The 12,168-nt window shown below is 38.8% G+C and overlaps 1 protein-coding gene across 5 annotated transcripts in view; it reads left to right on the top strand.

Moving 5' to 3' along the window:
• CCNY (cyclin Y) overlaps positions 1-12,168 on the top strand; it is a 331,491-nt gene that overhangs the window by 265,704 nt on the left and 53,619 nt on the right. For 4 of the 5 annotated variants that reach the window (XM_086714585.1, XM_086714584.1, XM_086714583.1 and 1 more), the window contains one exon: positions 6,336-6,370. The exons of the other annotated variant lie outside the window; for it this stretch is intronic. In XM_086714585.1, coding sequence (XP_086570711.1) covers positions 6,336-6,370 — 35 coding nt within the window. The remainder of the gene's footprint in view (positions 1-6,335; positions 6,371-12,168) is intronic. 5 annotated transcript variants of the gene reach the window in all.

The raw sequence follows: 12,168 nt of genomic DNA, 5'->3' as shown, positions 1-12,168 counted from the left end.
TAAGTGAATGTTAATCTCATAATGGGGAAGGGGGCATGTAAGCTTGTAAGACCAATAGGAGAAATTGCCTAAAATTGAGAACTTGTGTCAAAATGCATCATAAAAATTAAACCATCAAATGGGAACAATATTTTAATACTTAACGACAAAGGATTAATATACTCTTATGTATTAAAGAATTGTCATACAAACAATGACACTGCTAACACCAACAGAAAAATGGTCAGTATTTCTGTTGGTGTGCTGATATATGTGCACATACATGTTTGCATGTTTATATATAAATATATTAAAATGCAAAAATGCACATGGCACATCTGTGTAAGTATGTATAGAGAAAAGACTTCCATTGATAGGAAACACACTAAAATACTAAGTTATCTCTGGGTTGTTGGATTATATATTTTTTCTTTATGTTTCTCTATATTTTCCTAATTTAAATTTTTATTTGTATTTTTTTTCTTTATACTGCTCTACATTTTCCAATTTTTTTTACAGTAAGCATACATTTCTTTTATAATCAGCAAAGTTCTAAAAGAATCCATTTTATTTATATTTCTGTGCTTCTGAGTAAATCCTTTGACCCTAAGTATTCTCCAAAGTAAACAAAACATTTAAAGTTAGTTGGTAGTTTATTAGATGGACACTTGATCTTTGAATGGTTTTCTCCATAAACCTATGGAGAACTGTTACTTTTGCCACCTATTCTGTCTTCTGGAATCTTCTGTTTTCCACAGCTGATCTGCCCTAGACGTCTTTGCAGTTCTTCTTACCTTTTCAATTTTGTTTTATCTGCCTTGCTTATTTAGATTTCACTTTGAATGTAGAGAATGCCCCCTTCCTCTATATTCACGTTTAAGAAATAAATGCTGGTGTAGGACAATTCAGAGTGGGCCAGAGTTCTTGGGAAAGGTGCAGGAGGGGCACCTTGTTGGGTACTGACCTCATCAGGATGCCCAGTGCAGGGCCTGTACGCATGGGGTACAGGTGGGTGGGGTGAATGTTCCTACACAGCACAAATCTGTGCCTGCCATTGGTGTTCATGACTTACATCCCTGGCAGGCTATGAGCTTAGAAAGGCTGGAACCTCAAAATGTCTTTGCATTTGCCTTCAAGCTGTGCTTTCTAACGGGACTCAATGGCTGTGTTTTGAATTAAGTGAATGATTGAATTCACTGAATTATTGAAAACTGTGGAAATTGTGTGGTAGTCTCAAACTTATTATAAGAAAAATTAATATGAACTTTAATTGTTTAAAGCCTGATTCATGCTTACCCACAGGAAAAAAGAAAGGAAAAGAAAAAAATTTATTTTGAAACAAATTTTTGTGGTCCCAATTGGCTCTGCTATCCCAGCAATCACTTTTACATCTCAAAACAAAATTCTGTAATTCTCTACATTGTCATCAAGGCCTCCCTGTGTGGCCTGCCAGTCCCTCACATTCAGAGTAATTAATAAGCTAAATAATTTTTCTTTGTGGAGTAGTTTAGCTCTATTCATATTAGATACTAATTATCTGTTGTCAAATGGAACTCATTTCATTCAGGTTACAGGCACCAGGGACACTGCCTTGGGAGGGAGGGTAGTGCAGAGAAAGGAGCCTGGGGAACCCAGCAAGCCATCCCTGTCTTTTGCCTTGTAGTCACTCCTTGTCTAGGCCTGCAAGGGCAGCTTCCTCATTGTCAGAGGAAGGAGGTTGGCTTACCTATTTAAGGACTTACTTAGTCCTCACATTTTGTGTCCACTTGCCATTGGGAGATCTATTTTAGAGATGGAACAAGGAAAACCAAGATAATTTTTTAAATGCCTATCTATACAAGAGATTAGCTGAAATTGCATTTAGGTTGTTAACAAATCCTCAGCAATTAGGCTTTTTTTTTAAGAAAATTGTATTCTTGGGGTGCCTGGGTGGCTCAGTCAGTTAAGCGTCCGACTTCAGCTCAGGTCACGATCTCACGGTCAGTGAGTTCGAGCCCCGCGTCGGGCTCTGGGCTGATGGCTCAGAGCCTGGAGCCTGCTTCCGGTTCTGTCTCCCTCTCTCTCTGCCCCTCCCCCATTCATGCTCTGTCTCTCTCTGTCTCAAAAATAAATAAATGTTAAAAAAAATTTTTTAAATAGAAAATTGTATTCTTAAAAGTAAAATTTTTCTTCTGTGACATTGTGACAAGGGAATGTCACATAGCAACCTAAGTGAAGTTTTGACTCTCTCGGATTACAGACTCTGCCATTTTCTCCTCATTTTCTCTGGAGAAGACTTTTAATGCTAACCATAGTGTCTTTGCTGATTTTAGAGGGCTTATTTTTAAAGCCTCAAATACGTTTTCTACTTAAGTCATTATGGACTATTTTAATAGCTACTTAAAAATTCTCTTAAACCATCATAGATGGGATCAAAGGAGATACCTATTATTTCTTTCCCAGGAAAGTGAGATTTATAATTGACACCAATTTATTGCCTGTTTTCCCAACAAAGCAAAATATGACTATTAGTCTCTCAATTATGTAAGAACTCTGAGGACTCCAGAGATTTTGATTGATAGGTTATTAGTAACCAAAAATATTCAAGTTTAAAGATGATTAAAGCTAATATCAGAAATGAATTGGCATATTGCTTATCCCATTACACAAAACGAAATGTGTAAAAGCCATTTCAATTTCAGAGCTGAGTAATGGCCTCAGTGGTTTCAGATTTATTTTAAAGACAGATTTGGATTTAGGTAATGTAATTCATCTTTTTTTGGTGATACCATTGTAAGAGGTTCCACTTATTTTTAGTATTTTTTCTCCTATGGTAGTATCTTAATCCTGCTCCTGCTAGCTTAGGGGAAAAGGAATAATTAATTGTAAGGGCACCAGGGTATCCGAGAAACCTTACAAGTCATTGGAAGTAAGGACTAAAATCCATTAGGAACTAAGGAAGCACCTACCTTCCCCTCATCACTCTCCTGGCCTCCATTCATCTCTGCATGGCAGCTGTGTTAGAGATCAAGACTAACCACCACCCCCCCCCCCAACAGTTTTGCTTATTCAGTAGGAGGAGTCATAGCTCTCAAAATATAGTCATACACATGGCTATGGCTTATTACAAAGAACATATACAAAGCAAAATCAGCACAAGGAAAAGGTGCATGGGCAAAGTCCAGAGGAAACCAGGGACAGGCTCCAAATAGAGTTCTGCAGGATGCACTAGGTTTTCCCAGTGACAACTCGTGACATGTGCTGGCCAGGGAAAGTCCTTAGAGACCCAATGCCCAGGATTTTTACTGAGGGCTGGCTAAGTAGGCAGCCTCTGCCTAGTATGTACCAAAATTCTAGACTCCCAGGAGGAAAGCAGGCATACAGCATAAGCCATATTGTTTGTGCAGTGAGCCACTTTTAACAGTTATGGAATGGCAGGAACCATCCCCAAATCCATATTCCCAGGCACCTCTCTTTCAAACAAGCCATTTTAGAGATGGCAGTCAGACCTTCTGTGTTCACTCTTCTCTGCACAGGAGATGCACTTCATCCCGCCCACCCCATACCGTCAGATAAGGTGCTGGCAGTGATGGCTAGCAGCAGCAGGTTCCCAGGAGAGAGAATTAGCCCAGCTAGGAATGGGTATCTACCTGGTTCCAGGCAGTTATGGCCAGGGTCACCTAGTACAAGCATGGGTATTGGGAGTTATTTTTGTTTGTGTAGGGACTGGCAGTTGGTTTGGGAATTCAGGAGACATTCCATCACGAAGTCAGTCATAGGTATGCATGTGTGGAAAAGCCTCTCAGATACAATGTAGATTTGATTTTGCAAAGGCCCTCTTAGCGGTGGCATCACAAAATAATACAAAATACAAAGTAATGATTCAGGCCCTGTGAACCCAGATTTTGGATCAGATTCAGCAGGCCCAGTTGCTCTGAGGGAAATAGGGTAATATGTAGGTATTTATTTGTATAATAACAGTGAGGGCCTACGATAATTCTGTAATAGATTTGGATACTTTATCCTTGGGTATTTTACAGTTGTTCATGAAGTTTGGTTTTTACTATTCTAATTTGAACCAGTTGGGCTTCATGGAAATCTCCCGATTCTTCCCTCAGATTTATATTTGTAGAAGATGTACAAGAAGAGTATATACTTTTACAGTATTCCTACTTGTTTAGTGTGGTTTTGTTTTATTTTTTGGTTACAAACTTTCTTGTTAAAACTTTCAGCCCATACTATTGAAGATTCTCCTCTGTTTTTGATTAATTCTTAATTTTTCCAGTAGCATCCATAAAGAAGCTCTGATATTCCTTGAAGCATGGATATCTTTTGTCTGCTGGAGGCTGGGTGATACAGGGCATTAAGGTGACCTTGGAGGCAGTTCCCATAATTGGGAGACACAGAGCCTCTGCACAAACCTATTTCTGGATGCCCTTGGAAGGACTAAATGTCACCCAAAGAATTTGCTGGAAAACTCATCAGGTCTACTGCCTGTATAGAAAGTGTTTCCAGATCCCTTCAGCCAATGGAAACCACCACAGAAATGTCATCCTACCCCTATGTGATAGAGCAGCTCTGACTAGATGCATAATAATTTAGTACTGACATGCACATGTGCACACACACATGCACACAAAGTATGTATGCCAGGAAGTTCAAACCCAGTGCTTCCTGTTAGATCCTGACTTTTCTTTTGTTATGGTTCACATGTGGATGATGCTTCTTTGGAACTAGGTCAGAAGAAACCCTGCAGCCTCCACACTGTGAATAGCAGACACTGTTGTATATGCACTTGAGCTCCCTGTGTGTGGGTCTGGTCTCCAGCACAGCCAGGGTGACTCACACTCTGTGTGCTGTGCATGTCAGTGGCCTGCAGATGAATCCCTCTGATGCCAGGTGTAGGCACCTTCTCCGAGCAGCATCCTCAGGCTGGTTTTTGCTTTGTATCTCAAATATCTTTGACATAGGAAGAGGGACAGCAGTCATTCCAGGGATATTAGGACTTCTCAGGAAAACAGAAATGTTTCCTTGTGAATTGAAAACAGAATGTAAACATAGGAAAACATTTCACAGGCCCCTCAGAGCAGCTGAAGGGCTTTTGAAAACTAGTGAATCTGCATTTGGGTCATGGCCTGCCAAGAAAAAAGTCCACCTCAGATGAGGTGGATTTGTATGCTATTATTTCAGGATACCCTGAGATAGCATTATTGATTCCCAGGGACCAAGGATGTCATCTCCTTGAAGGAGGCCCATTCTTCATATCCTCTGCAGTGATCTACTCAATAAATGTGTTAGCTGACTATTATGTACCCTCAGAAGTAAGTCTTCAGGAAAGAAGAGGCAAAACTCAATTATACTAAATAGTTTTAATAATCCTCTGAGCTCCCTGTCACCCTTCTACATCTTTGGGGCTGAGGACCCCTACTTTGGGGAACACTAACATCTGGTGTAAGGAAGGCTGAGCCATTCAGTATAGGCCATGCTGCATAGACAGCAATAGGAGAAATGATCTTTTAGACAGGGCAGTGTTTTTTGTTTTTTTTCTTGGTGGTTGTTTTTTTAATGTTTGTTTATTTTTGAGAGAGAGAGACAGCGAGTGGTTAAGGGGCAGAAAGAGAGGAAGACACAGAATCTAAAGCAGGCTCCAGGCTCTGAGCTGTCCGCACAGAGCCCAACATGAGGCTTGAACCCATGAACTGGGAGATCATGACCTGAGCTGAAGTCGGACGCTTAACCTACTGAGCCACCCAGGCGCTCCAGGGCAATGTTTTTTTTATTGTGACTTTTACCAGCCTTTCTGAGGGAGAGGGTGCTGCAGGATGCTCCAGGAGGCTGCCTAGTGAGAAGCCTGGTTTTTATTCATTAGCACCCAGCACGGAGAGTAATTGGTTTCTGTGATAAAGAGCACCATTGATGTACATTATCTTTCCCTGGTCTTAATGCTGTGTTATGGGTATTGTTGTTAAATATTTCACCCAGATTTTAGGGACCTTAATGGATCTGGTGGGTTAGAAACAAGTATTCTTATTATTGATTAATCATCTTAAATTAATGGATGCATATAGGTTTTGTGAGAAATTTACTAATTAATATATTGTTTAGTTACTGGAAAGCTGTCACCACTCAGTTAATCATAGCTGCAGTTGTTTTATTAGGGTGCTATACCTTAAGTGGGTGTATGGTTTGCTCTGTTAACCAAGTTCAGATCTGCATTTGTGCAGGTCACATAGTCTTATAAATAGGAATTGAGCAACTAGGTATGTTGGTTGATGGAAGGATGGGACTGTGACACAAGAGGCCCAGTCCTCTCAACGACCTGCAAGGGGTTGGCATGCAGGCATGTAACATTTCTGTTGCATCTTTTGTCTTCACAGTGAGAGAAAAACGCAAGAGTCTCTTCATTAACCATGTAAGTGAAGCTGTCTCCTTGTGTTCTTCATAATGATTATACTGTGTAAAGAGCTTAAATAACCATGTCTGTAATAGGTGCAGATGGTTCATGTATTTTATCAGTACGTGGAAGATTGTGAAGAATGTTATGATGTACTCACTTTGGTTTGTAATTGGACAAGCATGGCTTGATATTTCCATTGCCCCAAGTGTTTTTTCAGAAGCCCCAAACTGCAGTTGTTCATGGGAAGATGTGTGTGAACAACACCATAGCACATACTATGCAGGTACAAATGAAAGCCACTTCTTTTAAATTCCTCGTTCTCTCCTTCTTCTACCCCAACTCCCAAATTACTATTTTTTTTTTGTCTGTAACTCACTTCTATTTGAATAAACACAGAATTGTTTCAAAGAGGCTATCTGCCTCCACACACTCTTTCCTCTCCTCAGTTGTTATTTATAGATCCTCTAGTAGAGTTTATGTGTTCTTTTGCTCACAGAAGAATAAACTTGATAACTCTTTAGTTTTAAAAGGATTACAAAAATTCAGCTCTAGACTTTTGGCCGTCCCAAGCTTTATCTCCATCCCCTGCTGGCCAGGCATAAAGTGTCCCTGTGAGCTACTTTGTTGTTCCTCCTTGAACAGCAGATGCAACTGGCTGGCTACATCTCTGCTCCACTCATCCTCCCACTAACCTCCCCACCTCATGATACCCCAGCTTGTACCCTGCAGGAGTGTGGAGACCTGCCACTTTCCTCTCCCTCCACATAGATGTCTCTTCATTTAGGAAGGAAAACTGTCTCCATGAGGTATGGAATGGTGAAGTAGGTAAAATTTACCAAAATAAGTGTGCTATATATGCTCATACTGAAAAAAGGAATGATGTATTTGACCTTACAAGGGTTTTTCCTCAAAATTTCTAGACTGTCTGTATGTAAGTATTTGTCGATTATGAAGTATATGGCACTGAGGCTGTGTTAAAGAGACTTATAGCTATAATACTGCCTTCTCTGACCTTTAGAAATCTGGAAAAATGCAGTTGAAAAGAAATTCATAAGCTGGGCCCATGCTCTCAAGGGGCTCCATGCTTGGCCATTAGGAGGTCAGTAATTCCTTCTTAGGCAGTGTCAGTGTATATATGCATATACAATGTTCAAAGGGTCAGAGAGGGGGTCTGTAGTTTTTTTTTCAGATTCTTAAAGCATTCATGACCTCTTCCCTGGCCTTCTCAAATTTTGAAGCATCAATATGTAAAGCATCTCTGAAGTTAAATGTTATATCACAAGGAAAATATATACCTTTCTTTAAAAAAGTGGTATATACCTAGACATAGAAATTTGAGTGATTTGAACTAATTTTATAAATCCTTACTTTTCATCTATTTGCCTGCTGGATGCTCTTGGATACTTTCTGACTCATTAGCATGTCTGCCAAGGAGCTTGCAAGGGAAAGAGGAACTGATACTGCAGTCACGCTACCTTTACATTGCAGCTGTATTAAGGTGTTTTGAAGAAAGAGGAAGAACATGCCACCCTGTTCTGATTGTGGCTAGCAAGACAGAGTTGTGCTCTCATAGTGCTAATCTGAAGATCTGTTTTTATATTTTCTCCCACTTAACATCACACTTTGTGTTGTATACAGACATGGCACACACTGAGTAAATATCTCTTGGGCTCAGAATATGGATTAGCGTGGTGGGCTATGTGTTGTAACCCAGCTCAGCCCTCAGACTCTTACTATAAAACCTCTCATATTCTGACACAAGGAGTGAAATCACACAGTTGTTGAAATTTGCTCACATGTACTTGTTCCTGCATAAAAGAAATCTCTGTGCTGTCTTATATAACAGATGACTGTGCAACAGCCTGACCTTCCAGTTCATGAATAGACCAGTTGCAAAGTAGCATATTGGCTCTGCCTGTGCTGGGAAAAGCCATTGGAATGTGCTATTCCAACCAACTGAAATGTCATTTGAGTGAAATTACTGCAGATTCATTTAGACTTATAAACCAACTGTGCTTTTCAGATTTTGAGACACTTGGGTGTTATAAGTTAGAGCAGTAGACAAAGGATGAGTCATCATCAACAGTACAGTCTATTGAGTATTTTGCCATGTTTGTGCCAGGCTGTTCTAATTGGTTTAACCTATTTACTCAGTAACCATGCTGGGTAGGTACTATTTATCATTTACATTTTACAGATGAGGAAAGTGAGGCACAAAGCAGTTAGCCAAATAAACAGTGGAACGAGAATTGGGACACAGGTGATCTGGCTCCAGAACTCCCCTCTTAGCTCTCATCCCTATATACTGTTTCTCAGAAGATGTTGCCAGTTCTTGCCAGTTCCCATTTGAATGGAGGTTTAGCTTCTTTATCTGAAGTTAGAGATCATTTAATTTTTATGGGATAGTTTGTAGGACTCATTTCTGAATACAGGCCCTAACCAAAATTTGGTATCTAATTTGTTGTTAAACTGTGGAATGATGGTTATTCTTTGCCCTTGCTTATAAAACACTTTGTTTTTTATTTGCTTTATTGTGAGGGATATTGTTTCTTTAATTTCTCCGAGTTTCTGAAGAACCTACTTAGTACATGTTGCTAAGATAATCTACAGAGGCTACTGTTTAAGAAAAATGAAAGCAGTGGCTATAGGTAAGCCATTTGAGAATGGTGGGGGTAGTCAGCTCCCCTCCTGGATAATGATGACTTCAGGGGAAATAACTTCCACCAAGTGGAGAAGAATAAGATTTTTCTGGCTCCTAGCTATTGGTACCTTAGTAAGTGACAGGAGTAGACTTTGGGAACAATCTACAGGGAAAGGATCTACAGTAGAGAATGGAACCCCAGGCTGGAAAAGAGATGGGCCTTTAATTGCCTGAGAAGAGTTAAGACAGTTGTAAAGGAATAAGTAAAAGGAGGCTGCTTTTAAAAGAATTATTATAAGTTCTAAAGCTTGAAACCATTTGAGGGTAAAGTTCTCTGGTATTTTGACAGTTAGTTAAATTAGGGTGAATTATAAAGATTAGTATTAGAATCATCATCTATATTTTAGATGTAATTAGTATTAACAGTTGTAGGAAAATTTAGTACATTATGAAAGACACTTAGGTTATTAAAAGAGGGTGGGCTAAAGAGCTTTACTTAAAGCTCTTATTCAACATTTGCTAAAGTTTTGGCTTTGCTTTTTAAGGTTAGCTACTTTAATGAATCTTTTAATTAAAATGTGAAAATCTCTGATTATAAATTGCAAGTAGCATTGCAAGTATCTAGAGTCTGGAATCACTTTTGAAACTTAGGGAAAACTCATGCCTTTTACTTTGGTCTAATTTTTCTGTGACATCCTTTTGCTACTTGGTGATGGCATACCTAAAGTGAATTGATCATTCTGAGAAGTCTTTAAAGAAAAAAAAGATATAAAAAGAATGAACAGGAAGTTGAGTGGCTGGCCTACCTTACTCTCATGCAAAACTGTTACAGTATTTGTCTTAATAATGAGACAGGTGATAGTTCTAGGAACTTGGTGAGAGAATAAAATAACTAAAGGGTGTTATTTATCAGTTAAGCAACAGGCACACTTTAGCTGGACCTGGAGCCAAAAGGATTTTACTCAAGTCCTAGACCTACCACCTGATAACTTGGGGATCTTGAAAAAGTCTCCGTCTCATAGAATGGGTCATAATTCCTGGCCTGCCTGACTCAGATGATATAATAGAAAGGAAGGTGATTTGCAAACTAATTTTAACACTGTATAAATATGCTGATGTTATTACTGTTACTGTCTATTAGAGTATAGGTAAATTCTGTTTAATTTTCCAAGTTCAATACCAAAACTGATGAAAGTCTTTCTGGTATTTTGAGTATGGATATAGTGTTTTCATAATTGTTAAGATCAGAGTGGAATATATTCTATTCAACTTTGTTTGAGAATATTATTGTAGAGAGTTCACAGTCCTCTTAAGTAGTAGAATTCTGAATTGATTTCTGCCTTCTAGCTTTGAATGGGATAAGAGTAGATTCCTTCTAAAATGTGTCTCTTCTGGCTATACTCTTCATCTGTTAACCCATAGAAGCCCAAGAATGAAGTGAGTTTGATTCAGGAACTGAAATTTTAAAAATTCTAAATCTTGTTTTGCTTCTTTGGGAAATTTGCTCTCAATATAACACAAACTTATTGACTAACTGTTATGTTAACATCAACATAATATGCTTGGATGGTATGAAAGAAGCCTCATTACGATTTTAATCTCAGTAAGAATCTAAAAGTCCGGGAAGATTAAAGAATCCAACTTACATTTTGAAATGACTTCAAATTTATAGGAAAGTTGTAGTAATACAAGAGTACAGAATTTTTACAGCTCACCACGGGAACCTTAGATACTCTGGTTCTTACACACTCACACTCGTTCACTTGACACAGAATGCTGAAGTAGTGGACACAGTTTGTTATATTCTCTCAGGTTTCTTTTAGAGTGTCTAGAAATAATAATGGTGTGCATACTGATAATGTTGAGACAAATGAGAAGTTTGTGTAGGATGTCAGGTCTTTGAATGTCTTGGTTATGTATATAGAGCACCTTTTCTTGCCCTGTTTCTTTCATGTTTCTTCCTACCCACCCTTCCCTTTCTTCATTCTGTTACTCTAGTTGTGTGGCACAAGTAAAGTGAGGCTTGTAAAATGTAATGCTCTGTACAAATATAGCTGACAGGTGGAATTGCTTCCCTGGTGCCTTCCTAGGTCATTTTGAAAACTACATTATCCTTGTTAAGACAAGTGAAGGGGTCACTGAAACAGTGTTAGGCTTTGTCCTAGAAAATTCATGGCATGTTGTCGGTGGGAGTTGCTGTGTTTGAAACCCTGATCTTTTGTATGTACTGTTAGGATCTCATCTGTGAATAAACCAGCACAAATTCTTGACCACGGTTACCTGGTTTTCATATTGCTTAGACATTGCTATATGGACAGAAGGAGCTGTTCTTATAGACTTCAGTCTGTGACTTCCTAGTTCCTTTGTTGTCATTCACTAAGGGTAGAGGGGACACAGCTGTTCCTCACGTGAGCCAGACAGGCACCCTCCTTACTATGCCACTTTATTTTTCACTTCCTTGCTCTCTTAACCTGTTTCAACTTCATCACCTTGCTTAGGGACTTCTGGAGTAGAGAAAGCAAAGAAAAAACATGAAGTCTGAGAATGAGCAAGGACTTTGCCAGAAAAGCCCTTCAAGAAGCAGATTGTCTTTCCTCTTACCTTTTAAGCAGAGGTTCCCACTCCAGCATCTGTGTGTTACAGTCTGCTCTTATACTTTATATAAACATTGTTATATATATGTATGTTATATAAAGTTATATGTGTTTTATAGTTATATATGTTATATAGTCATATAAGCACATATAACTTCTACACACATTTATATTTAACTTTTTTTGAAAAAATTCAAACTTACAAAAGTTGTAATAATAATACAATAAATTCCCATATACTCTTTACCCAGATTCACCAGTTTTAGGCCAGTGTTTTATCACTTTATACCCATCCTCTGATCATTATCCAATATTATTTTTTCTGAATGTTTGGGAGTAAGATTGTCTGCATCATTCCCTTTACATCCTAATACTGTACTGTGTATTTCCTAATACCAAGGGTATTCTCTGTATAACTACAACGTTGTTATCAAAATCAAGAATTTGGAGCTCCTGGATGGCTCAGTCAGTTAAGTGTTTGATTCTTGATTTTGGCTCAGATCATGATCTCATGGTCGTGAGATCGAGTCCTGAGTTGGGCTCCATACTGGGCTTGGAGCCTGCTTGGGATTTTCTCT

Source organism: Puma concolor, chromosome B4 (genome assembly GCF_028749965.1).
Source record: "Puma concolor isolate L17-30 chromosome B4, mPumCon1.1.hap2, whole genome shotgun sequence".
In the NCBI taxonomy this organism is placed as follows: Eukaryota; Metazoa; Chordata; class Mammalia; order Carnivora; family Felidae; genus Puma; species Puma concolor.
The sequence above is the reverse complement of the archived record's forward strand: the minus strand, read 5'-3'. Positions and strand labels throughout refer to the sequence as shown.